Source organism: Hippocampus comes, unplaced genomic scaffold (genome assembly GCF_001891065.2).
Source record: "Hippocampus comes isolate QL1 unplaced genomic scaffold, H_comes_QL1_v1.1 scaffold92, whole genome shotgun sequence".
NCBI classification, from domain to species: Eukaryota; Metazoa; Chordata; class Actinopteri; order Syngnathiformes; family Syngnathidae; genus Hippocampus; species Hippocampus comes.
The window spans coordinates 3650193-3677650 of record NW_017805379.1 but is presented as its reverse complement, the minus strand read 5'-3'; the positions used below and the strand labels follow the sequence as shown (position 1 = coordinate 3677650).

The window sequence follows — 27458 nt, the reverse complement described above, 5'->3', positions numbered from 1 at the left end:
CGTTAGGTTGTTATCGTAATAATATCATGTACAAATATTTGGCAATGGGTATGCGTGGATGCATTTCTGTAAAGCTTCCCTGAAGTCTCAGTTCTAAAAAGTGACTTTGTATCATCTTGTGTAAGGTGCTTCATTGTTTTAGGTCTGAATTTGCTTTTGATTAGATAACATGCAAAAGAAGCACAAACAAACGCATTTGTATAATTTAATTCCCCCACCGAATCAGAATCATTAAGAAATGGCATCGATAAGCTTCGGTGATGGAATTGGAAGTGAAAAATTCGTATCAATTCCTGTCGACATATATACGACGCCTGATTATCACAAAGTTCGTGCTTGTTCCTGATAGCTAACTTTAGCAAAGCCCTTGTTCCCGACACATTAATATAGCAAAGTGTGTGTTCTTGGCAGGTCACTCTAGGAAGGTTACCGTTCCTGACACATGATTTCAGTAAAGTTCCTGTTCCTGAGAGGTGACCTTGGCAAAGTTCTTGTTCCTGACTGGCAACGTGACCAAATTGTCCCTTACTTTTGCCAAGTTCTTCTTCCTGGCAGGTTAGTGCGTGTTTTCTCAGGCAAGTTTTACAAATTTCTTGTTCTGCACAGGTGATTTTCATAACATCCTTATTCCTGCAGGTGACTGTTCCAACTTGTGCACTAACACACACAGATATAGAACTCAGTGTAATAAACAGCAAAACCAAATCGGGGCAGAGAAGCATGTTAGGATGCAGAATGCGGTGTAAGATTACAAGCAGGCATATGCAGCACGTTTTAATCAAGTTAACAAAAAAAAAATCCTCAGCAGCTGACGCAATCACTCAGTTTGGTTAATGATACACTCACAAGGTGAACAAAGTCTAACACTAGCAAAAACACCGCAGCGGGATGGGGAGACTAACATTTGACTCCTTAGTGTAATGACCCAAATGGACAAACACACACACACACACACACACACACACACACACACAAAAAGATACACAGCAGCAACATGGCTCTACTCTTGCATTTATTTCTCTTCCAGTGTCTCTTTTACAAAACAAAACAAACCCTCAAACAGAATGATTAGTCTTTTTAAAATAAAGATGAAAAATGAAAACACACGGCAAAATAAAACATTACAGTAGATTTGTCTGAAAGTACTCAAGTATATTGACCGGAATGGACAACACACACACACACACTCACACACAGTGGGAAGACAAGGGCTCTTTATTGCTAAACCATTAGCCTGTTAGCCTGTTGTGCATCTACAGCCATTTTTAGTACAGTACGCGACGACATGGTTGAGGTGGTCATTAGCTTGTCTTCACTAGCAATAATTAAACAATTTGAAACGTGTTAGCGTGTCGGCGCAAATCCGACGTAACCAAACCAGTTTGTAGACCATCCGCAATGTATCCCACCACACATCATTTGGCATGTTTTTTTTTTCAGTTTGAAACTCATCCAATCATGAAGGCCGAGTTGGCTCATTCGATTTTTTATTTATTTTTTGTGTGCATGCATGTGTGTATACAAAAACAACAGGGGATGGTAGTGAAGATATTGTTCGTGATAATTTAGCAAAGTCACTTGCCCCTGTAGGTTACTTTGGCAGAGTGCTTGTTCCTGGCAAGTGACTTTCCTGAGGTTCTTGTTTCCTGACAGATTAAGATGGATTTCAAATCCTGTCTCACGGTTGACTTTACCAAAGTTCCTGGTTCTGACTGGCAACTGTACAGTTGTTGCACTTCACAGCAATGTTTTTGTTCTTGACAAGTCAGCCGGCGAATTCGTCATGATAGACTTTGCCGATGTTGTTGTTCCCGATTGGTGGTTTTGGCAATGCTAAAGACAGATGACGGATTGTTAACTGATTACTTTTCAAGGATAATTTTCCTGATAGGTGAATTTAACAAAGGTTTCTGCTCCTAATACAATGGCCAAGTTCTTGTTTCTGCAGTTTGTTCCTGTCACTTTCGGAAAGTTGCTGCCTTGAAATGTGTCCTGTTCCTGACAGATAGCTTTACCAAAGTTTTTGTTCTTCTTCTTCTTGTGAGTTTCGCAGTTATTAGTTCGTTATTATTCCTGACAGGATACTTCAGCAAAGCTCCTGCTCCTGACTGGTGAGGCCAGCGAGCAATGCTTTTGTTCTTGACACGTTGCCTTACCAAAACTCTTGCACTTGATGAATGTCTTTTGTTAAGTTCTTGTTCCTGATAAGTGCTTTTCCGAAAGTTCTGGTTCATGAGAAGTGCCTTTCCGAAAGTTCCTGACAGATGACTTTAACACAGGTCTTGTTCCTGATAAGTAGGTTTCCTTATGTTCTTGTTCCTGAAGGGTGACTTGTCTTGTTCCTGATGGGTGGCTTTCCTTACGTTCTTGTTCCTGATATGCGTCTGTCCTGAAGTTCTTGTTCCTGACAGGCTACTTGAGCAAAGCATTTTTTCTTCACGTTAGCAATGCTCTTGTTCCTAACAGGTGATTTTAGCAAACATCTCGTCCATGACAAACAGCTCTCATAAAGTTCTTGTTCCTGCTGAGTGATATATATTTCCATGTGACTTTGGTAAAGTCTTAGTTGCTGAATGAGTTTTCCAATGTTCCTGTTCCTGACATACCTAAACAATAATCAACAGTCCAAGAATAATAATGAATCCCGTCTCTGTGGCGGTGGGATACAATTGTGGCAACAGTCAATTTTGTCTACTTGTGTTAGGTCAACTTTCCTACTCAAAACTTCACTTGGACGCACAACACAGACTTCTTTTGCCCCTCACAGAGACGGCAATCAAGGAACGGGACTCGCACAGGTATGCACGCACACAATTTTTTTCGAGGGCAGTCGTGTGCTGTAAAGTTTCACACAGACGCTCTTTGTTGATTGACAGCTCAAGTCTAATGCAGCACCTTTGAAGAGTGGAAGAATGACAAAGAGGAGGGGGGCGGGGGTCGTGAATGAGGTTGGAAGTGTGCGATTTTCTTCTTAAAGGGACGCAGACGTCATCTTTTGATTTGGTGGGAAAAGGAGGAGGAGGAGCAAATGGAAGAGGAGGATGATAAGGAGGAGATCAAGTGTTCCCGGCGCTGCCCTGGTGTGATTGTTTCAAGTCATGAGGGCGGCGAGACGGGCAAAGGAAGGGGAGGAGGCAAAGTGTGCAAAAAGGTGGAAGACGGCAACAGCCAATGGGAGCGCGAGGCTGGACCAAGGGGGCAGGTCATCACCAGTTCATCATGGAGTTCCTGTTGAGGGTCATGAAAAACACTTGGCTGCTGCCTCCCGAGCGCACTGATGCGAAGAACACCTGATGGGAGACAGAAAGAGAGAAATTAATGGTTGATGGTTCTTGTTCCTGTATGTTAATTTTACAAAGTCATTACTCCTGAGTGGCAATGTTAGCAAAGTTATTTTTCCTGACAGGCTACTTCAGCACAGTTCTTGCTCCTGATATTTGAATTTAGCAAAGTTCTTATTATTTTAGGAAAGTAATTCTTCCTGAGAGGCACAGTTTTTGCAGGTTGAAGCAAAGTTCTTGTTCCTGACTGCTGAGTGCGGACTTAAGCAAAGTCATTGTTCCTGCCTTCCCGAATATGTAATTATAAATGCACACACATAAAGGCGTCCGACTAAATGAGATAATATGACAGTTGTCTTATTCTTCTGTGAATACGTGCGTACTTTGTCGTTGCGCTCGCACAGGAACTTGAGTCTCTGGGCCCTCTTGTGCATGAAGACTCCATCCAGGTGGCCCGTCTCCACCGAACGGATCTCGATGGCTTTTTCGCCCCAGCCCATGATTTGATTGGAGTGGATGTAGGCTGCAGATGCAGAGTCAAACGTACATTTTCAATCTTGTTATTTTCTTTAGACACAATCAGATGCATGACCTCATCACTATTCAAACTCCACACAGGAAGGCCGGTGCTGGAATTGAACCCCGCACATCTGCACTGTGAGGCCGACGTGTTAGCCAGTCGAACGCTGTGCTGCTTTTCCACACCGCTTATCCTGAACAGGGTTGCTGGATTTTTTCCACTAATACATTATAAATATGGTTAAGTATTAGTGAAAAACACATTAAGTGTGTACTTATACAAACTGTATTTCTATGGCTTGACAGTGCCCAGCAATATCTCCCTTGCTTATGACACGGAAATGTGGAAAAGAGATCAATATGGTAACGATATATATCGCCCAGTCCGACACACACACACACACACACACACACACACACACACACACACACACGCACACACACGCACACACACGCACACACACGCACTTACCAACAGAGGTGGGCATCTCCCCCCACTGCAGGACGACATCTTTGGTGATCCTGCCGTAGGTATTGACGTAGACGCCTTCGTCCTCGTAGCACAGCAGCATCTCCATGCCGTCCGTCTTGGGCAACACCACGATGGCGTGCGGCATCACCTGGCTCTGAATCTATTGCGCGCACGCACACGCACACACACAAAGATGTTAATACCTGTCAAATGTAATCGTAATCCCTATCCGATTAAAAAATATCCCAGTAGGGTATTTAAAGCCATATTTTGGGTTTAATCCCCTGTAAGCGTGTTTGTTGACGCTAAGGCATAAGCGCAGTTAAAAGCTTCCTGTAATACATTTGGGTTTGACATCAAAACATGGATTCGGGTTTTTATTTGCAGGTGTTTTCCACGTCTTTCTCAGCTCCTCAATTATTTGTTTTTTGCCTCTTTTTGATGGCTCTCTGGTATTCATACCTATTTTGTCTGATCGATAATCCATCATCTCCTGGCTTCATAACTGCTGTTTTTTAGAGTCATGAAAAAAATGTCAGGCAGGCATAAAGGATGAAAATAAATATTTAAGTAGTGTTCAATCATTAAAAAAAAATATATATATATGTGTGTGTGTGTGTGTGTGTGTGTGTGTGTGTGTGTGTGTGTGTGTGCGCCAAAACCCAAATCTGGACATGAGTGTAGATAATATACAAATGTACATAAAAAAATAAAAAAATTTAAATCACAGGAATTAGTAGGATGGCCGACAAAAAATACATGACACTTTGAAATATCAAAGGACAAAATCAGTATGACAGACACGAATGAGTGAATGACAGTATGGTGGCGAAACTCATCTCAGCCCATGACATACTTCATATTATTCATGACATATAGTAATTATAATTAATACAGAAAACACTTCATAAGAGAAGGCGACGCGACAGACAAACAGCCAGAAAACTAGCTAGCTCAACAGCTAGCTTGACAGACAGCTACATAGATGCTAGCCAGATAGACAGACAGACAGACAAGATCGATAGATCAGCCGGATGATCAGAGGTACAATGATATACAAAATTCACAGTTCGCTTTCATTCAATATTTTCATGGTTGGGTTTGATAATTTTTTGAGTTTGATGATGGAAGACAATTACCGATAAAATTATTGTATTTCCAGAAGCAAATGGGAACAAGAGGGCCAAACAAAATTCATACATGAAATTCAAGGAATAAAGTACCCAAAAGTGAGGCATGAGAGACTATTTGGCCCCTTTACTTTAAATGCAGCCAACTCACTCCAGACGTTCCCTGATGATTTCAGAATGATGCAATTTTGGCCAAAAATGAGAAAAAAATATATATATATGTGTGTGTGTGTGTGTGTGTGTGTGTGTGTGTGTGTGTGTGTGTGCGCCAAAACCCAAATCTGGACATGAGTGTAGATAATATACAAATGTACATAAAAAAATAAAAAAATTTAAATCACAGGAATTAGTAGGATGGCCGACAAAAAATACATGACACTTTGAAATATCAAAGGACAAAATCAGTATGACAGACACGAATGAGTGAATGACAGTATGGTGGCGAAACTCATCTCAGCCCATGACATACTTCATATTATTCATGACATATAGTAATTATAATTAATACAGAAAACACTTCATAAGAGAAGGCGACGCGACAGACAAACAGCCAGAAAACTAGCTAGCTCAACAGCTAGCTTGACAGACAGCTACATAGATGCTAGCCAGATAGACAGACAGACAGACAAGATCGATAGATCAGCCGGATGATCAGAGGTACAATGATATACAAAATTCACAGTTCGCTTTCATTCAATATTTTCATGGTTGGGTTTGATAATTTTTTTCCAATACAATTTTTTTTTTTTTGTTTTGGGGGGGGGGGGGGATTACAAAATTTTCATGCATTTAAACTAATAATTTCCATGATACCGTATTATGTTCTCGTATATTCTATTTATACCTGGTTCTTAGCGCACAGTGCTGAAATTCCAGCCTTGTGCTTAAGGGGGCGAGATGAATTTCATCACATCCGCTCTAAGTGACTGCTACTGTACGTTATCTATGCATCTCTACATGTGGACTGCACACGAACACGTGGTCGCACAACGCTGTGCTTCAACTGGGGGGCGCTTTTTGACTATGGCTCTACACATCTACGCAGCAACACATGGCTACAGCTACACAAGAGGTGGATGGAGGAGGGCAGTGCGCGTCACCTTGGTCTCTTTGGCACACTGAAAGAAAAACAAAATTGGCAGGGAAGGAGCAGGGCAGAGAGGAGGTGGATGTGAATTGATGCATTGGCTGGCGATTTAAAAGTCTTCTCATACACAGACTGAAGATAACATTTCAGATGGTCATGACCACCCTTAAAGTGGAGCTTGAGACAGCAATTTTTGTTGAAAGAACATCTCCGATGTGCCTCCCATGAGTCTACTTACGTGCGACGGGATGTAGATGTCGTACGGGTTGCCCGAGTCGACGTCGATGACGTGGAAGCCCACGCTGGAGCCGTAGATGACCTTCAGCCTTTGGCCTTCCTCCACCGTGAGGTCGACGAGCTGAGGACGGTGCTGCAGCTCGGCGAACGACTGCCAACCGAGACAGGGAGGCACACTGAGCAATTTTGAGATCCAGCCTCTCTCGTGTCTGTCAAACACGCTAGCGAGCAAGCTGAGAGTTGTTTTTATGGAATGCCGGGATAGTTCAACAACACCGAGTACCGCGTCAAAAAAATGCTTGGCTCCTGAAGTACCACCGGAATGACCAACATTAAAATACTATGAAAATATGAAAATAATCCCTAAAAGTGATCTACAGACTTTTCAATCAACTCAATTAATCCCTAAAAATAATCTAAATATTTCTAGATATACTCAAGTACTTCCCAAAGGTTATTTCATACTTCTCGATGCATGAAAATATTCCCTGAAAGTAATCTAAATATGTTTAAATCTACTAAATTACCTAAAATAATCAAAATACACCTAGATGTAGTCAAATACGTCTGAAACTTATCTAAATACTTCTAGTGGTATGGAAATACTCCCGAAAAGTAACCTCAAATTTACTGAAATTCTTCTCTCAAAGTAATCCAAATACTCCTAAATGTACTTTACATATTTCCTACTTTGTAAAATTATTTAATACTCCTAGATGTATGGAAATACTCCTGAAGAGTAATACTTTTTTTCTTCTACTAAAATAATCGCTAAAAAGTCATCATCATCCTTGTAGATGTACTCAAATACTTCCTACAAGTTACCTAACTACTTTTAAATCTGCAAAATACTCTCAAAAAGTTACCGACTCTTAAATATACTGGAATAATCACAAAAAAATATCTACCCAATTTAAAACAAAAACTCAATTTTAGCGTTCTGATTGTACTTAGAAGTAAAATAAACAGAAATGTCGTGAAAAAATGTCTACTGTACTAGATTAAAAACAAAACTTCAAGCTACTTTTAACGTCCAGTCTGAAAATGGAATTCAGTCTTTTTTTTTGCGTACCACTAGAGGGAGCCCCCATAGCACAACCAGCACAAAACCAGTACTATACACTCTTGAGAATCACTGTTCTTCTCGGACCGATGGCTACGGCGTACCTTAAAGGCCATGAACTTGTGGTAGGGCTTGGGCGCCCAGGCGTAGATCTCCACCGAGTTCTTCAGCGCAATCACCAGGAACTTGATCCTCTCGTACTTCACTGGAACCACGGCACACGCGTGAGAAGCATTCTCGGGTCCTCACGTGCAGTGACGACGCGCTGCGCCTCGCGCCGACAAGGGCGCGTGTTCCGTGCAGCTCACGCTTACCGACTTTATAATGCACGCATCCTTCCAGCTCGCCGACGGTGATCCAGCCTTGCTTCTTCTCCACTTCTGGGTCGTTGTGCAGAATTCTGTTCCTCAGCCACGACAGGTAGTACACGCGCAGCTTGTTCTTTTTCCCTGAGAGCGGCCACAAAAAGAAAGAGCGCGACGTTTGAAGGCACAAAGTAAAACTGCGGTAAAAAAAATTGCAGTCAAAAGATCACATCAACTCAACTGTGCTTAAAAAAATTACTCGACCAGATTTTACCACTAGAGGGAGCCCCCATAGCACAACCAGCACAAAACCAGTACTATACACTCTTGAGAATCACTGTTCTTCTCGGACCGATGGCTACGGCGTACCTTAAAGGCCATGAACTTGTGGTAGGGCTTGGGCGCCCAGGCGTAGATCTCCACCGAGTTCTTCAGCGCAATCACCAGGAACTTGATCCTCTCGTACTTCACTGGAACCACGGCACACGCGTGAGAAGCATTCTCGGGTCCTCACGTGCAGTGACGACGCGCTGCGCCTCGCGCCGACAAGGGCGCGTGTTCCGTGCAGCTCACGCTTACCGACTTTATAATGCACGCATCCTTCCAGCTCGCCGACGGTGATCCAGCCTTGCTTCTTCTCCACTTCTGGGTCGTTGTGCAGAATTCTGTTCCTCAGCCACGACAGGTAGTACACGCGCAGCTTGTTCTTTTTCCCTGAGAGCGGCCACAAAAAGAAAGAGCGCGACGTTTGAAGGCACAAAGTAAAACTGCGGTAAAAAAAAATTGCAGTCAAAAGATTACATCAACTCAACTGTGCTTAAAAAAATTACTCGACCAGATTTAAAAAAAAAGAAAAAAAGCTAAACCAAAAACACAGTAACATTCTGCACATCTTGAATATTCACGCTAATAAAATAGTTTAAAAACTAAAAGTTCAAGATGTTTTTTTTTTTTGCAGAGGATAAAGAATATATGCCTGCATGATGTACTTTTAAATGTTGCACCACTGTTTGAGTTCAACTATCGGTTGCTTAAAAAAGGTTACGTCACGACTATCGGTGCTATCTTCGAGCCTATTAATGATGTTTTCCATAATGTGTTAGCGTTAAGCTAGCTGGGCCGTTCTTTAGGCAAAATTATTTGGTTATTTTAAATACACAAAGTGTAATTCTCGATGTTTTGGTTAGTTTGACATCAATCAAACACCTGTGCTAAAAATAATTTCCAATTTTTAAAAATCGATTCAAAACCTAAATACAAATCTGCTATTAATAGTCTGTAAAATCAAAACAGCTCAACAAAACTAATAGCAGACCTACCCGAGATGGTGACGAGCACGTTGAGGCCCTCCAGCACATCCATCTGAAGAAAACGCCGCCTGGTGATCAGGTTGTAAACTTTTCCCTGGCCGCTTCGGTCGAGTAGCATGAGGCCATTCTCCGTCCCCACCAGCAGATTCACACCTGACCGCATCAACTCGTACATAAAGGACGCAAGTATTGGGCGGCGAGGAGCGGAGTCAAAGGTTCGGGACGTACCCCAGAGTGCGGCGCAAAGTATCTCCGAGTTGAAACGCTTCTTATACTTGCGGATCTCGGGCGTGTCGCTGTGCGGTCGGATGTTGGTGGGGTTCACGTTGACCACCGAGATCTTCCTGGCTTCGTTGAGTCGGGCCTGCTCCTGCCGCAGCAGCTCATTGGCAAACATGGCTGCCGCGGCAAAGATGACGTGCGCGGTTAATGACGCCGCATATACACCTTTTGGCATGATCAACTCTAGATGAATGCCTCTGTGGAAGGCGGGGGGGGGGGGGGCTCACCGGCTGTCGAGTTCTCGTTTTCATCACTCGGGGACGTTTGGTAGACGCGAGGGTCCACAAATGGGGTGAAGGATGATTTGGAGCCGCCCAGACCAAACTGCGAGATGGAACAACAAATAAGAATGATTCAAATGAGTTATCGTGTTGTTTGTATGTTCTTCATAATATAGGTACGGACTTAAGATTTTTTCAACGGCTTTTAGAATGTCTGCATTGAGTGAAATGAAAAATGTTTTTTTTTGTTTTTGTCTTCATGTCTCTGAGGTTGGTTACCTGAATGGCGATGCACAAAAACACACGTTTGATTTTGTAGCTAACTTGGTCATACCGAAACGGAATGTCATGTGACTCTTAAAATATATATATATATATATATATATATATATTACATTTTGTATAATTAGTTTTTTAATGTCCTGGTTTACTAACCCAGCCGCTGGGGAGCAGTGCCCTCCCCTGGGGGTGCACTGTTTCCCAGTGCCGGTCCCAAGCCCGGAGAAATGGGGAGGGTTGCGTCAGGAATGGCATCCGGCGTAAAACTTTTGCCAAGACGACCATGCGAGTTGGTAGGACGGTTTACAGGGGCGGATGGAAATTACTGACTCGCTGTGGCGACCCCTGAATAGGGACGTGCCGAAAGGAGAAGAAGAGGAATGTCCTGGTTTACTGATGTGAATGTGAAAAAAAAAAGACTTCTTAACCCTTTCATGCACCAAAAATGACAACCTGTAATCTGATAATATGCTAGGGAGTAATCATAAACCAAATTATTACCAAATTATAAACCCTAACCAAATGAATTATTTGAAATAGCAATCTAGTGGTGCCTTGGGATGTGTGTTTTTTAATTTTTTCTTTCCAAATTTAACCCTTTAAGGGACAACAGTTACTATAGTGGACACCTGTTATCATTACTAAGCATTAACTGCACATTTATGCACACTGGATTGCTACTGGATACGTTTCCAGTACCTCAGGCATGTCTCCCAGCTCCTGCAGGGCGCTGGGCGCGGCCGCGGGCGAGCTGCTCTGCCGCACCAGGTCGGGCAGGTTGCCGTGGTTGCCGAAGCCATTGCTCTCGGCGTGGCCGCCTCGCCTCTTCTCCTCGGCCTGACGAGGACAAGAAAGGTGGTCAACGGTGGTCGTCGTGCCGTTAGCGCCGCCACGTTAACGTCGGGGCGGTCACCTCTCTCACGACCAGCGTGCCGTCCTTGGAGTTGCTGTAAAGCTCTTCAAGGGTGCCCTCGCTCAGTCCGCCGTATAACTCGCTGCTGTTGTTTTGCGTGGCGGGCCTGCAGCACAGCGCACGCACACGTGCGCGCAAGCCCCAAAAAATATTGACAAAGTCCAAGTGACAGTGAAACAGATCCCCACACCATCACTCGTGCATTTGTTGCCACAAACACGAGTGGGTTCGAATTGGGCCAGCTTACATGATGCGAGGGATGTCGCTCACGGCCACGGTGCCGTCGTGTCCCACCGTCTCGCCGTCCTCGTCGCTGCTCTCCGAATCCTCGCTGGATGACGAGTAGTCTGTCACCTGCATCACCGCGAATGATTTCATTGGTATATAAAAAAGATTGCATTATTGAGATTCTTATGACATAAATTTTTTTTTTACCGAGCCGTTGGATCCATCACGAAGTTTCATAATACATTTTAGAAACACATTTTATTTTCTAAAATAAAATGCGTTAAATAAAAATATTTGTTGAACCTTTTCTAGATCAAAATTATGAAATTGGATTTTCAAGCAAAAGAAGAATTTTCCCAAATTTGTTCAAATAATAAAATTACGCGCACTCAAACAACAATTTGAAATGTCATCGCACATCACAGCCGTGATGTTGGACAGCCCACCTTAACCGGAGGCCGGCTCCCCTCCTCGACCCTCAACTCTCGCAGTTCCTTCGCCAGAGCGCTGAGGTCCTGAAAGGAGACCACCAAAGATTACTCAAGTCGATTTACTTTTCCCGCGCCTCAAATGAAGCGCCACATGAGTGACCTCGCAAACATTTGGGCAAGGGAGGCGCTCGTCAAAGTGTTTTTGTTTTTTTCTCTCAATGGTGAAAGGACAACATGGGGAGGTGGTGGTTGGGGTGGGGGCATTCATTGATGGCACGCCGGCCGAGGTGTTCGGCGACAGCCCCTGCCACCTGACCAGTAACCATGACGACGGGTTGAAAGAGATTTACAGATGCTCAGGTGGTGGATGTGACACATGCACACAAGCGACATCCACCCTCTCTGCTGTGTATATGTGTCACATCGGGGAACTGAGGGAAAGGGGGGGGGGCTCACTAACCTCATCTATGGCTTTCTTATAGCTCTGAAGGATGGAGGGAGACAGACAAGAGAGGCAGAGAACAAGTTTCGCGATTGTCCAACACTCGAGGCAAATAGTTTGGAGCGTGTTTGTGTGTCGGGGCTCACTGCAGGCCTGCTGATTTGTTCAAATAATAAAATTACGCGCACTCAAACAACAATTTGAAATGTCATCGCACATCACAGCCGTGATGTTGGACAGCCCACCTTAACCGGAGGCCGGCTCCCCTCCTCGACCCTCAACTCTCGCAGTTCCTTCGCCAGAGCGCTGAGGTCCTGAAAGGAGACCACCAAAGATTACTCAAGTCGATTTACTTTTCCCGCGCCTCAAATGAAGCGCCACATGAGTGACCTCGCAAACATTTGGGCAAGGGAGGCGCTCGTCAAAGTGTTTTTGTTTTTTTCTCTCAATGGTGAAAGGACAACATGGGGAGGTGGTGGTTGGGGTGGGGGCATTCATTGATGGCACGCCGGCCGAGGTGTTCGGCGACAGCCCCTGCCACCTGACCAGTAACCATGACGACGGGTTGAAAGAGATTTACAGATGCTCAGGTGGTGGATGTGACACATGCACACAAGCGACATCCACCCTCTCTGCTGTGTATATGTGTCACATCGGGGAACTGAGGGAAAGGGGGGGGGGGCTCACTAACCTCATCTATGGCTTTCTTATAGCTCTGAAGGATGGAGGGAGACAGACAAGAGAGGCAGAGAACAAGTTTCGCGATTGTCCAACACTCGAGGCAAATAGTTTGGAGCGTGTTTGTGTGTCGGGGCTCACTGCAGGCCTGCTGGGCCGGCTTGAGTCGCGGCCCTCCTCCTGTTTGGATTTGGCCTCCTGATTGGCTCCCAACGACGATGCTTCCTGTCTGCCCTGACCTGTTGGAGCGAGAATATTTGCACTGAATATAAGGTGCACTGACACATTCTCCACATTATAACTGCAGACTCCAGGTTCAATAGGTCGAGCCCAGCTTTCAAAGCAAACACGGTGAAGCGGCATTTCGCTGTTATGCCGCACACAATTGGAATAAGTTGCCAACAGAAGTGAAGTCAGCTCCAAGTAGGAATGCTTAAAAACTGTCAGACAGGGCGATCCAAGCAGAACTGAGAGATGGCCTCGGAAAACTGGCTTGACAGAAAAAGAGTCTTTGGACACATGTTTTGGGACACCTGCAGAAAGAGAACACGTACCCCTCCTCTCGACCGAGCCTCCCTGGGATGAGGGCGAGGAAGAGGATGATGAGTTGGAGGAAGTTCTTTGCAGCATGGCATCCAGAGAGAGCTCAGAACGGCGCAGGTCCGGGTTACTAAATTCAAATTAAAAAAAAAAAAAAAAAAATGAGTGTAGCAAGGAAACCGGCTGCTGCAGTCAAGTGGAGACTATGGACTATAAAACTGCAGCACCCTGGACAAAGCCTAAGAATGAAGTTCACCTTGCTCGTATGAGCTGAGAGCCTGCTCGAGGCCCCAGAATGACACCACCGTTGGGGGAGTTCTTCCTGACCAACGCTGGGGAGATGGAGGTGGTCCTCTGGGGCATCTGAGGACAAATACGGTAATCGTCATAGTTAATACACTGCAAGAATTATGAAAAAAAATAATAATAATAAATGAGATGAACCTTTTCATGATGCACCACGCAAGGTCTTACCGGTTGGGATTCTCGGCCCTTGGGCGGTAAGTCTTCCTCTCTCAGCCAGGCGGTTCTGTCCCGATCCCGATCGACGATGCGAAGCGGCGGAGTTTGGTTGTCGGAAGTCGGGTCAGAGTTCTGCCGGGGGATATCCGACCTGGCGGAGCCCACGCTCTCGCTCAGAGCCGATCCCGTCTGCTCCTGTAGCGACTGAGAACCCGACATGGAGCTGGAGTGCGTCTTGACAGGAACCAGGTGGGCCATCTGAGGCGTGGACGAGGAAGCCGAGAATCAAGAGGAAGGAAACACAGACAAGTATACAGTAAGGCATAAAAGGATGGAGGACCAAGGAATGCTGTGTAAAGGAACAAGGACTTTGTTTCGGTGTTAGGAACAAGTAAAAGTCATCGGCCCGGAACAAGAACTTTGCTCAAGTCGGCTGTCAGGAACAAGACCTTAAGTGCCATGAACAAATTCAACTCCCAGGAATGAAAATCTTGCGAACATAACTAGCAGGAACAGGAACCTTGGCTCAGTCACCTGTCAGGAACAAGAACTTTGCTCAAGTCAACTGTCAGGAGCATGAACCATGTGTCAGGAACAATTTGCTGAATGTACCTCTCAGGAACAAAAACGAAACTGTGACCAGTCGTGCTTTACCTCAACAAGAGGTGAGACATTTTATCTGGTAGGACAATAAGGGCGGGGAGACAGGGAACAATGCAGCAAAGTGGAGACTGTGGAGTTTAATACAGTCACGTCCCGAGGTAAGGCACAGCAACACGGTAACCAGTGAGCGGCCGGTTTGTTTCACATCGACATATTTTATCGGAGAGGAGACTGCGGGCTGAATTAGGTAACGGGAAACCATCAACTCACGACAACAATGTAAATATTTTGTACAGTCCTGAAAACAAAGTGAAGAGAGGTAGTAAGGTTAATTTTCAAGGCACACGTGTTCCTGCGGCACACACACACACACACACACACCTGGGGTTCAACAGGACGGTGGGCAGGTGGAGTTCGAGCAGCCTGCATGCCCCCACTGCTGCTGAAGGACTCAGATCGGGGAGGAAGGGAAGGGTCGGAGATCCGGTTCGACACTTTTGGCTGCAGTGCCGGAGAGCTCTGTCTGTTCAGCTTAGACCTTTCCTCCACCAGACACACACACGCACACACACACACACACACACACACACTACCATCACTCATAGCCCGGCAGCGGCTAGAGAATTGTAATTTTGGGGGGAAAATTCAGACCCTCAAGCCAGTTTCAAGTCGTGAGATCAAATTTGGTCGGCACATATCATGACTGGGCCCACAAAAACCATGAGGTGTAAAAAAAAAATAATAATAATAATAATTTTGTCCTACAAATTTTGCTCAAATGCAAACAGATTTGAACGGCGAACACTGGACATATGTACCGGCTGACTTGCAAAAAAAATTGAGTTTTGATATTTGCATCTGGCCGCAACATGGCAGCGAAGTTGAACGACCGGCCATCAAACCCAAATCTTAATTTAGTCACAGAGCTGTTTTCACTCAGCAACAAGAAATTTAGTCGCCATATCTATAATGTGATGACCCACAAAATGCCTCAAGAATCCGTGCCAAAAAAAAGCAACATTTTAGGTCAAAGCGGCTATTTTGGGATCATTTTATCCATTTCCTTCAAAACCAACCGCAGATCACATCAAGAGTTTGTCCAACTGCGGCATTAACCACTGACACCAGACAGACGGGTGATGCGAACTGCTCGACAAATTTGGGTTTTTGTTCATGCGTGTGGTTGCAGAACGGGGGCAAAGTTTGATGACCTGCCATGCAGCACGAAACACACGGTTGGATCTTGACCCACAAGGTCTTACGAGTGATGAAAGTCTTGTGTGTAAGTAATGGAATAAGCCTTAAAGGAACGCTCTCTGACCACCTAATTTTTGAGTCAACACTTTGCCGTTTCTTTTCGAGTCATGTTGCATGCGCAATGAGAACGAACCCCTTTGAAGGATTTTTTTTTTTTTTTTTTTTTTTGCAAATCCTCATGAGCTCATAATCTATTGGGGGATTATTCAAGATTATGACTCGGGTCGTCACAACTACAGTCTGCATGCAGCTCCTATTCATGAGTCACAACGGCGGCGACGGAGGCGGGGAACAAGCCCCCGAGAAGACAAATTGTTAGGAGTCATGAGGGGAGGAACTACAAGGGAAACAAACTGGCATCTTTTTGTTTAGTTTCTGTGGAGGCAGAGAGATGTTAGCGTCGTCATCTACAAGAGAAAAGAGAACGTTTGAGAAGTGCGCGTGAGGAGAAAACGGTTTGGGTACCTGGCCTGGCACCCAAAATGATTTTTTTTTTCCCTCTCTGGTGAAAATGAGAAAGAACAGCGGACACGAGAAAGACGAAAGAAGGAGAGTCCGGAGTTTGTTGGAAAAGGGGTCCAACGAACACTAATTGCCTGTCACTAACTTGGGACTCACAAGGACCGACAATAGACAGGATCTTCTCTGTTCCTTTAGAACCAACGTTTAAAAAAAAAAAAAGTAACATGGTCTTATTGGCTTCTTGTCTGTGAGAAGACGAGTTTGGAAGAAGAAGAAGGAGCCGAAAGCCTCATTCTTGGTAAGGTGGAGTAGCTATGACGACATTTTGGCTCTACGTCTACATCTACTCTACTGCCGGGGTGTGCGTATGAGCTGCAGCGGCGGAGGGCACTAACCAGTTTTTGGACCTGCGCGGGGGCCTTAGTAACAACATCAGAGTGATTGGGCACAGAGAGGGGCCTGCCTGGGGACTTCTCTTTCTGGCGGTCTCGAGGGTCTGCGGCAGCTTTCGACTGTCTGACCGGCGTGGGACCGGAAGGTTCTTTCTCAGGGTTACGAGGCTCCTTACGAGCTGCTCGACCGTCTTCCTTGACGGCGGTCGGGCTGCGCTTCCTCTGACTGCGATTCTGAGCCCTCAACTCTCTGACCTGCTGACTTATCTCCTGCTTTAGTCCCGGGTCGAGGGGCTCCCCCGGGTCTAGCGCAATGCGGATCTGGGGGACCTGGCCGGGAAGGATCTGGGCGCCGACGGACGGTGTGCGTCTAGGGGTTTGAGCTCGGGGTTGGCCGTGGGAGGCCGGGGACGCGGACGAGGACGAAGGCGGCTGGTTGAACGACTGATGATGGCGCAGGTTAGAGCGGGGCGGGTTACCGCGTTGCATTTGTGCGTGCTGCTGCTGCACCTGGGAGTCAAAGTCAGAACAAGAACACGGACAGCAATGTAAAAACAATTCAGGGCCAGAGAGTCCCAGTCTCCAGAAGGATTCCCACGGCTGTCCTGTTGAGAAAGATTGTTAGGAGACGAGAAGGCCACTCGGTGTGACAGCAGAAAACAAAAGGTTCAGAAATTGATACTTGGTCGACTATCAGTCCAGGCTGGGTTGTAGCCAGAGATGTTTCTTTGACATGCTACTGAGGCTCGGCTCCAGACACTTTTTTTTTTTTTCCTTCTCTGTATTCTGTAACTCATTCAGTGCCATTGACGGCTACAGACGTCAAAGATCCATTTTAACTGAGCTGGCAGGGGATGAGTTGGAGAATACATTCCCACTCCTGGTTCAAGTGTGGAGTGCCACCTCAACGCAGCGTGTGACCAGCCTACGTATTCTTCCAAATGCTACTCTGGTTCCTGACAAGTTTCTGAAAAGGAATAAACTTGACTCTACACAACAACAATTTGAAACAGTCATCCCCGCCTTCATCACATCTCCTTCATACCCGTGTAGGTCACGGCAGATTATTTTCACAAAAAAGGGAAATTCTTACTACAAGTTCAGGATTGCCGTAGCAGTGTGTGACTTCCGCATTCTGTAACTGCCGTTTTATGTTTACGTTCAACAATCCCGCCGACATTTAGTTCTCACACGCTAACGGCACGTCTGTGTGCATTCATTCGGCTTTTTGTCACCGACCTCTTTCGCCCAGGCCGGCTTGTCATTGGGATGAATGACATCTTTGTAGTGGTAGAGCGGTTTCTTCTCCACCTGCCGTCCCTCCTGTTGCTGTTGCTGCAGCGACACCAAGTAGGCCCTCTCCTGCTGGAGTTGCCTCTGCAGACGCTCGGCCTGCCGCTGCTCCTCCACCTGCTTGCGTTTGTACTCCTTGGAGGGGAAGGAAGGAAACCAGTTAAGACATCTTCGCGCAATTCAGAAGCGGGGGTGAGTGGATGAGAGAAGCCACAAAAGACGAGGAAGCAACACTGACAGAAGTCAACTGTGGATTGTTTCATCCTGTAGAGGGGGAGCGTTTCACGGGCAAGAATGTGATTCAACGTGCTGATGTCACAATATCATTTGGTAAAGAATGGAAACAAATGAGACGGGACCCTGCCGCTATTCGCATGGGGTATGCACCGCCCCCTGCCACAAAGGCATACATGCAGGTTCTGTCATGTATTGGAAAAAGCATTTCATTGTTCTGCTCTTCACAATATTTGGGACAAAGATACCGGTAGATTCCTTGCAGTCAATAAATCCCACTTTTTTGACCAATTTAGTGCGGGTGGATCATTTCCCACGGCACACAGTGGTTGGGAATCTCTAACTTACGTGTGCCCAATGTGAAATGAAGACAACTTTTCGACGAAGAGGAGAACGGGATGAAGCTAAAGACGACGGGTATTACAGCATATCCCCGTAAGGATATGCTTGGTCCCAAGGTGGAGGCAGTCAAGAAGCAAGCAAAAACAAAGCAAAGCAAAAAAAAAACGGTGGGAAATCCTTTGAAGGATGCTGCACTGGACGTGTAAACATTGAGCCAGGTTACCAGCAGGAGTGCCTGTTCCTGTAGAAGTTGCTGCTGGAGAATCTCTAATTGCCTCTGCTCCTCTTCCAGCTGCCTACGGATATACTCCTGAGCAGCGTGTGAGGGAAAGGAAAAAAAACAAAAAAACAAAAAACGGCAGCAACGTTGAGAAATGTTACCGTTAGTGACATTTGGAGGCAGACAGCCAAGGTGGTAAAACGAGGAGGTGGAAATGGTCTGGAACAGGGACAGGGGTGGGCAAACTTTGGCGCTCTCAGCCATTTTATTGATAGCGTTTGCGTCACTTATTTCATGTCTTTAAACACTCTTTCAAAATCACACAAACACATTTAAAAAGATAACATATTGAGAGCGCAATACGGTCACCCCAAAAAAGGTTGCAACAAACCGAACAAGTTGATCGCACCAGTATGCAAAAGTGTGCCGCCTTCAAGTGGCCGAAATTGGAATTACACCCCCTCAAAAAAATCATCACAGAGCACCTCAGAGTGGAAGAAACTTGATGGCTATATTTCCGTTGATTCCACAGAATAGTGCTGACACCAACCTGTTCTCTTTCCGCGTGCCTCCGCTCCTCCTCTCGACGGAGCTGCTCCATTTCCTCATAACGCCTCCTCTGCTCCCTTTCGTGCTGCTTCCTCAGCTCGCGTTCGCGCTGCTGCTGCTGTGTTTGTGTGTGTGTGTGTGTGTGAAGTGAGGATGTTTTGGGGGGGGGGGGGGGGGGGGGGGGGGTCACAGAGAGGGACAGACTTTTGTTCAGACAACTTGGGCTAAAGTTATCTTTTCTTACTTATGTGTTCTGTTATTTAATGATCCACTGCATGACCAAAACGTGTTAGTCGATTAATCGACTCATCGACTCATTACGGAGTTGACGAGTCGATGAGTCGATTCCACCCCTCGCCCTGCTCGCTCATGCTCACCTCCTCCAGCTGCCGCCGCTGCTCCTTCTGCTCCTCGATGCGCTTCTGCCTCTCGGCCAGCAGCAGGCGCTTGTGCTCCTCGTTCTGCTGCTGCTCCAGCTGCTGCCGCCGCCGCTGCGCCTCCGAGCGCTCCTTATTGGCCAGCTGCAGGCGCAGGAAATCGCGCCGCAGGGTCGACTCTCCGGGGATGTTGATGATGGAGCTTATAGATGAAGAAAAACAAGAAGGCGTGGCGTTGAAACGGCGGGGAAGGTTTCAGGAAGCGCGTCGGTGCGTTCGGTTGTCGGCCGGCACTCACCTCGGTTCACCCGTGTCTCTTTCCTCGTCTTCTTCCTCGCTGCCGCTGTATTCGTACTCGGTTTCGTCTGGTATGTTCGAAACACACGTGGGATAAAATGAATCCCCCGCAGATATCAACGCCGTTTTCTTCATCACACGCTCGTCAATGAAACTTGGCACGCTTCTGATGTTGCCAAATCGTCACACAAGTCAACGGTTATTTTCCAGCTTGAGCCACGTCAGGTGTACAAAGCTCAAATTTGTCAGCGTGAAGAGCAGCCCCAACGTTGACATCGTCCAACTTGTGCCCTCAACACAATGTGGACTTTCCGCTAACATCGGCAGATTTTTCATCCAAGTGAAGTCAGTATAAATGCTTTTTTTATCCAGGGTAAAAATATGCTATGCTTCTATACATTTTTAAAATCAACTAACCTGGATTTAAAAGCGTTTCGGTTGGCAGTTTATTGCATTTGCATGCAGCATAACATGCGACATGCTGATTCACTATATTTGATTTGAACGCTGGGCTCCACGAAGTAATCCAAGTCTGTAGACATCAGAGTCCTCCTGGGTTTATTTTTTGTTGATTATTTAGTTTTTTCTTGGTCTAACGTTTTCCAACATGTTTGATCGAGTACTTTTGGATAACTTTCTGATAATTTGGGGGTATTTTTAAACCATCCCGTGGTGGAGAACAGGCACTTGGAAGCATTTCAGTCAAAACGGCGGCTGTGGTAAAAGAGGGGGTGTGAGGGGGAGAAAAGAAAGATCTGCAACAAAAAAAAAATTCCGTACATCCTCAACCGGCCTGCAGCGTTTGTGTCGTGAAGCGATTAATCTGCTTAGTAATGATGCAGCAGCAGCGGCGTGTGTGGCGAGCCCATCATCTGCCGCGTTGAAAGCGGAACTGAGGTCTGTCACTGGATGTTTACTGGTGAGACAAAGTTGGAGTCTGGAACGCCGTCCTCGGGGCGACGGTGCAGCAATGAGTCTTAAAAACAAGCTTGTTTTGAAAACCGAATTACCCATTTTGTACCGCCGCCTGACATTGGAGTTGTTTTGATCAGTTGTTTATTTATTTATTTTTTTCCGCCAGTTTATTTGCGAGCCTCTTTGTTTACACAGAACTACAACACATATTTCGCAACCGATTTTAGAGCAATTCTCATTTCACGCTCCCAGGAGAACTGAATGCAGAAACTGACCAGTTTTCGGGGGAGCTGCTCGTTTTAGATTCCCTTGAAAAAGATTTTGTGGGTCATCTCATTCCGGGCTCCCTTTTCGAAAACGACACGTTTTAAAGCGAGCCTTTGAATGACTGTGATTTTAACGTAATCTCATTGCCAGACTCCCTTGAGAAAATGAGATTTTAGACAAACTTTCAATGTCGCACGTTTTCAAAAAATGGAAGAAAAAAAAATGAAATGGAGCTGGATCTTACCCCTCTCGCCTCGCTTCTTCTTGGTACGGTCGATGTGGTCCTTGAGTTGGATGCGGACCTGCCTCTCGTTGGGCAGGTCCCTGATGAACGGATGCTTGAGGAGCTGCTCCGTGCTCGGCCTCTGGCCGTGGCTCTTCACCAAGCAGCTCTCGATGAACAGCTGGAACTTCTTCGACCTGACCCCGTCGCCGTAACAGCAAAGACAGTTCCAGAATTTTTTTCCGCTATAAAGCTCTGGAATATTAGCCTGGCCCTTGCCTTGCATTCCAGTCAATATTACGAGGGAAAAATAACTTTGAGTGGAATGTGTGTATCTTTTTTTTTTTTTTGTTGCATAGTCGAACCAGGTTCAATTAAGTAGATGACTATTACAGTCACTTGATGACCTAATTTGGAAGCCAAAATATTCAAAATGTCTCCCAGCGTGATGCAGTTGTTGTTCAATTCATTTCTCACCATTTCTTTGACTTGAGTCTCGGCGCAGGGTTCCGCGGAATGAGGAAGAGGGCTCTCATGGGGTGCATGTCGCACAGCGCTGCGGGGTCACACATGAAACAGCAGAAAGCAGACTAAATTCTCAGAAAAATAAAAATAAAAAGATTCTCGCCGGATGTGCGACAAAGTTTGAGTGTATAAGAGTCTCGAACAATGACTTTAAAAAAACAACAACACATGAATACATTTTGTTACTAACACCGAAGGATGATTTGTTTTAGTCTGTGTGGATGTTGTTGTTTTTGGAAACTAATTTTCGACCAATGTCGTTCCAGACCTCTTTTAAAAAAAAAAAAAAAAATCTCATTCCAGAGTCCCTTCAGAATTTGATTTCTTTTAAAGTGATCTAACATGATGTATTTTGGATTCATCCTATTCCAGGATCACTTAAAAAAAGAAAAATGAAAACTGACGAGAGCAATCTGCTTATTCCAAACTTCTTTGAGCAAATAATTGCTTTTAGAGTATTCTTCTCACTCCAGACTCGCTTTACAAAAAAAAAATAATAAAAAATATTTTAGAGCAATGTCAATCCAGACCTCCTTTAAAAATTACACATTTTAAAAAGCAAGAGTCCCTTTCGAATTTCTTATTTTAGAACACTGTGCTCTCATTTCAGACAGAAAATGATTTATTTTCGAAAAACTCTTTATTCCAGAATCACTTAAAGCAATCTCATTCCAAATTGCCTTTTTTTGGGCGGGGGGGACAATCTCCTTATGCCAGACTCCTTTTAGTAAATGACTGATTTTAGAGTACCGGTAATCTCATTCCAGACTACCTTGAGCAAAAAAAAAAAAAAAAAGTTTATAGTTTTAGAGCAGTCTCCTTATTCCTGACTCCTTTGAGCCAACATAGAAAGAACGCATATGCACTTCATAGAGCGGACGGTGCTTACGTGGAGCTCCTTCGGCCATCTCAATGGCCGTGATGCCCAGTGACCATAAATCGCTCTGCAACAAAACCAATCGATGAGTCCGGAAGGTAACCCCTAAGGTGTGAAACGCGTCTCTTGTGTGGTTGCTTAAGCACCTTGAAGTCGTACGTTGCGTCGGGGTTCTCGTCGCAGGCGATCACCTCTGGCGCCATCCAATATGGCGTCCCGATAAACGTGTTCCTTCTTCCCACTGTGCGGTCCAACTGGGCCGAAACGCCAAAGTCCACTACATGCAGAAGGCACCCGTAAATACACGAGAATACAAATATCGCCATGGCTCCTCTGTTTCGTAAACTCGAATGCAGCATTAAAATCGATTAATAGCCTGGCCCCCGATGCGTCTGTAACTGTTTGCGTTTTATAGACGGAAAGTTAAAATGAAAGAGTGTGACAACTGTTGTTGCCTGCGTGTGTCATAAATGGCCGTAAGCCAGAGGATGGCAGGTATCACACACACGCACACACACACACACACACACACACACACACACACACACACACACACACACACACACACACACACACACGCACACACCTCAGGCCCATCCAATCGGCGAAGCCGTTTCGCCAAGTGGCTTTTACGTGACAGCACCTACCTAGTTTGACCTCGGCATTCTCCGTCAGCAGGACGTTCTGTCCCTTGATGTCTCGGTGAATGACCTTGTGTTGATGGAGATGAGTCAGGCCCTGAACACGCGCGCGCGCGCACACACACACACACACACACACACACACACACACACACACACACACACACACACACACACACACACACACTCAGTGAAGGACGCCAGAGCCACGAGCCAAGTGGAGATGATTTTCAGGACAGAAAGAGCCTCATTTTCAAGAAGACTTCATGTCCTTGTGTCGCCGACCGGTCTCTATTTAGGATGAGCTCTCTTTTGCGTTTAGTTCCAGAGGAAGGGGGGGAATATGTATTCGCAATGAGGCTTTTTTTTTTTAATGTGCACAGTGAGGGTGGTCACTTCTACATTTGACTTTTGGAAAAGATAAACATTCTTGCTACAGAAGTTAAAGGTACAGTATTTACAGCCAGCAGTTATTTATTTTCCTGCGGGGGACAAGCAAGGGATTATTCAAGGTGTGGTGTTTATTTCTTAAAGTCTGCATCAATACTGTCGTGACAAATACAGGAAGTAAATCAAAGGATTTGCTACAAGACGGCTACAAAGATGCCACCCAGTGTTGTCTTCAATATATGAATGGGTCAAAAAACACAAACACAAAAAAAAAAGAAAAACCAATACAATGCAGAAGGAAGACAATAAATTTTCAGTTAGGGGGGCATCAATGGGCAGAAAGGAAGCAGAAGAAGTGAAAGTGAAAATCTAACAGGACAAGCGGAGACAGGCGTCGATAACAGCCGAGATGCGGCGGCGATAGCGCCGCCCTCAGCACAAACAGGCGAGATGAGCATCAGGGGGGGGGTCGCGGGATGCGCGGCACGCGCCGCTCGCCGTCAATTACGAGCGGCCAGTAACGAAAATAACATGAATGACGCTCACCCTGAGGATCTCTCGGCAGATGTAGGCCGTCCACTCTTCTTTCAGAGAGTTGCCCTTGGTGTTCTTGATCAGATCCGTCACCGAGCCGGCGCCGCAGAACTCCATGACCAGCTGCGTAGAATAACAAGGTGGATTACTGCCTGGACTCCCATCATGTTATTCATGACTGAATGAATTCACAACAGCAGGAAACACAAACACAGGAGATGCGACAGACCCGCGACTGTCACATTTCAAACAGCCAGCTGAATCGATTGTAGAAAATAAACAAAAACAAAACAAGTCGAAATTTTTTTTGAAGTATTCCCTCTTACCCGATCAACAACACCTCGGTTACCCAGCTAGCTGCCAACATGAGCATGCTGGACAAAGATTAAGTTACCAGACTAGCAGCTGACATTAGCATGCTAAACAGAGGTTCCGTTATCCAGCTAGCAGCTAACATTAGCGTGCTAGACAACAATTCAGTTACTCAGCTAGCAGCTGACATTAGCATGCTAGACAGAAGTTCAGTTATCCAGCTAGCTGCTAACATTAGCATGCTAGACAAAAATTCAGTTACCCAGTTAGCAGCTGACATTAGCATGCTAGACAAAAGTTCAGTTATCCAGCTAGCAGCTGACATGAGCATGCGAGACAAAAGTTCAGTTATCCAGCTAGCAGCTAAATTAGCATGCCCGACAAAACGACTCATAAAAATTCGACAGTTCCGATGCCTTCTTGACTTTATCCTCAGTTTGAGCCCAATCTGAATTTCTCAGCAGGTCAGGGAGTAATTGAGGACAACAGGCCGCCGTTGTTTTTCCAAACAATTCGACGAGCTTAGCGTCACATTTTTGTTAGCATTAACAGCTCATGACTTGCCTTGTTTACACACACACACGCATGCGCTTATCCTGAGCCCCAAGTGGCGTGGGAAAACGTTAAATTAAGCATCTTAGGACATTTTCCTTCAAGGCCGTGCCTCCATTCGTCAAAGGGGGTGAAAATAAACACTTCCCTCAGATAAATCACTATTTTTTTCCCTCCAATAATTCGGAGAAGGATGGATGGCAAACCATACTTTTCATAACATACTTTTTTTCCTTCCTCCGATCCATCCTTCCTCCCTTCCTTCCCAAAAAAAATCCGTTTCATTTCTTCATCCTTCCACCCATCCTCCTTTCCTTCCTTAATTCAAAAACTGTCCACAGTCTTACTTTTGGCCCACGCTGTATATTGTGTAAACCAAGCATCCTTATATTGCGCAGCAGCAACATGTGCGTCTCCAAGACACGCCCTTCCCGCCCCTCCCCATCTGCAGTTGAGTAACAACACTGCACCCAGAGCTGGTCGTCGACACCCGGGGGGTTCTTCTTGATGAACGCTCCGTAGTAGGTGGCGATGTTGCGGTGGTGGCTGTACTTCTTCAGCATGTTGATTTCGGCTTTGATCTCTTCTTCCTCATCCTGAGACGCGGACACACACAAGAGGAAAATAAACCCCCAATAAATTAGCATTTCACTGCAGCAAATAACACAGCTGACCAGCAAGCAACCCTCTATGAACATGACGTTTGGAGTACTTCAAAGTAGCATTTTGACTTTGTTGGCTGACCATGTCACTCAGAAAAGCAGAAATCTTGCAGGATTTCCGTGTGAAAGAAGCTCGAGATGATCCGTTTTCAGCCACTTTCTTTTGTCGCTGAAAACGACCATCCCACCTTTACTGGGTTCTGTGTAAAAGACGCAGGTGGATGAATACCAGGTCTACCGTTATGGCTCTGACGTGAGATGGTAAGCTGATGATTTTTACATTTCTGCTTAAGTGTTTTCCTCATTTTGTCACCTCGGAAATGCCACAATGTCGGGACAGGGGTGTGTGACTTAACTCACTTCTCCCACCCTGTTGTGTTGAAAGCAATTGCCTGACAGCTACTCTCTAAACCCTATAAAATCACATGCGGTGTGCCCCAGGGTTTGATTTTAGGCCCAGTCCCTTTTAAACTGTGTGTGCTCCTTCTTGGTGATGTCATCAGGAGACATGGAATCAAACATCACAGTTACGCTGATGACACACATCAAGTTTGTTTCACTCCTCCCGCACTTTTGTGGCAAAAGCAATTGCTACTCTTTGACGGCAAAATGTTAGGTTCGGGTGTTGCTGTTTGAAAGAGCACACGATTTCGGCAATATCCTGCCTTTGCCGGGTTCTGTATCAAAACGCACATGCGGACAAATGCCATATGGTGAGTTATGGCAGATCCAGCAATTTCTCTGTGTGAATAAAAAGCCGCAGATTGTCTTATTTAGCCCTATTCATTCATTCATTCCCTCCTTTGCCGCTTCATTGTTGCGCTGAGTCGTGGGTGTCGTCTCTAAATATAACTGAGACGTTGCTCTCCTGCTTTGCAGACATGCCTGAGACCACACCGCCGCCCTGATAGCAGCAGCTAATATTACCATGGCGATAGGCCTGTCCTCATTTTCCTCGCTGCCACTGACTCATCGCTCTTAATTAGATGACACGGTGGTATAATTGTGGGAGTTGGCGGCTGATGTGAGAGAATGTGTGCGAGTGGGAGTGTGTTGCTTACCCCGGTGACATCCATGACCTTGATGGCTGCCAGCTGCCCTGTCTTAACATGGCGGCCCTGCAGAAAAAACAGGAAAAGAGAAAGTAAAAAAGGGCCTGGGCGATATGGATGTGGCTAACTTTTTCTAACTTTCCATGGAGGTGTGATTCGTGCTGCTTGGCTAGCAGGACATCCAAGTTGTGACAATTCTGATTTGATGGCTCAGTCAGTCAGAAAATGAGTGGAAGAACTGGGCCTTTATTGAGGCTATTCAAATGCCTCGGGGGGTGCTGGAAGCTGAAGGCGGTCAATTTTGGTGAAGCTAACGAGGCTAAGGACGCTAAGACCACAAAGTGGAGGCACTTTGTGGACTTCAACTCGACTGGATTGAATGATTAGCATTCATATGTCGGTTTTGTTTTCACAAGTGATACAGCAAACATATATAGTGTGCAAGGAACCAAGGCAGATGGATTTAATCAGCCAATTAATTACAAAACTATATCATGAATGAAACGTTCCGGGTTTCCTTAATGCTTATCACATTAAAAGTATGATTTACAGGCATTTGATGGGTTTTTTTTCCCCAATATTTTGTCCTTGAATGTTTTGGT

General features: G+C 45.5%; 1 protein-coding gene across 12 annotated transcripts in view; it reads right to left on the bottom strand.

Annotated features, from left to right (window-relative positions):
- Nucleotides 1-994: 994 nt before the first annotated feature.
- tnika (TRAF2 and NCK interacting kinase a) overlaps nt 995-27458 on the bottom strand; it is a 54381-nt gene continuing 27917 nt past the window's right edge. Inside the window, exons 3-36 of one of the 12 annotated variants that reach the window (XM_019872331.1) lie at nt 26866-26922; nt 25613-25738; nt 24291-24401; nt 23361-23451; nt 22860-22990; nt 22726-22780; nt 21789-21867; nt 21333-21508; nt 19908-19974; nt 19610-19811; nt 19234-19350; nt 18687-18773; nt 17832-18022; nt 16598-17099; nt 14865-15032; nt 13863-14138; nt 13675-13781; nt 13433-13548; nt 13020-13117; nt 12892-12915; nt 12446-12514; nt 11347-11453; nt 11100-11205; nt 10886-11023; nt 9914-10010; nt 9633-9803; nt 9414-9557; nt 8674-8808; nt 8464-8564; nt 6728-6877; nt 6503-6520; nt 4273-4432; nt 3665-3804; nt 995-3290 (exon numbers count right to left, since the gene is read on the bottom strand). In XM_019872331.1, coding sequence (XP_019727890.1) covers nt 3207-3290; nt 3665-3804; nt 4273-4432; nt 6503-6520; nt 6728-6877; nt 8464-8564; nt 8674-8808; nt 9414-9557; nt 9633-9803; nt 9914-10010; nt 10886-11023; nt 11100-11205; nt 11347-11453; nt 12446-12514; nt 12892-12915; nt 13020-13117; nt 13433-13548; nt 13675-13781; nt 13863-14138; nt 14865-15032; nt 16598-17099; nt 17832-18022; nt 18687-18773; nt 19234-19350; nt 19610-19811; nt 19908-19974; nt 21333-21508; nt 21789-21867; nt 22726-22780; nt 22860-22990; nt 23361-23451; nt 24291-24401; nt 25613-25738; nt 26866-26922 — 4401 coding nt within the window. In that variant the 3' untranslated portion in view covers nt 995-3206. The remainder of the gene's footprint in view (nt 3291-3664; nt 3805-4272; nt 4433-6502; nt 6521-6727; nt 6878-8463; nt 8565-8673; nt 8809-9413; nt 9558-9632; nt 9804-9913; nt 10011-10885; nt 11024-11099; nt 11206-11346; nt 11454-12445; nt 12515-12891; nt 12916-13019; nt 13118-13432; nt 13549-13674; nt 13782-13862; nt 14139-14864; nt 15033-16597; nt 17100-17831; nt 18023-18686; nt 18774-19233; nt 19351-19609; nt 19812-19907; nt 19975-21332; nt 21509-21788; nt 21868-22725; nt 22781-22859; nt 22991-23360; nt 23452-24290; nt 24402-25612; nt 25739-26865; nt 26923-27458) is intronic. The other 11 variants (XM_019872335.1, XM_019872332.1, XM_019872333.1 and 8 more) reach the window with 11 other exon arrangements.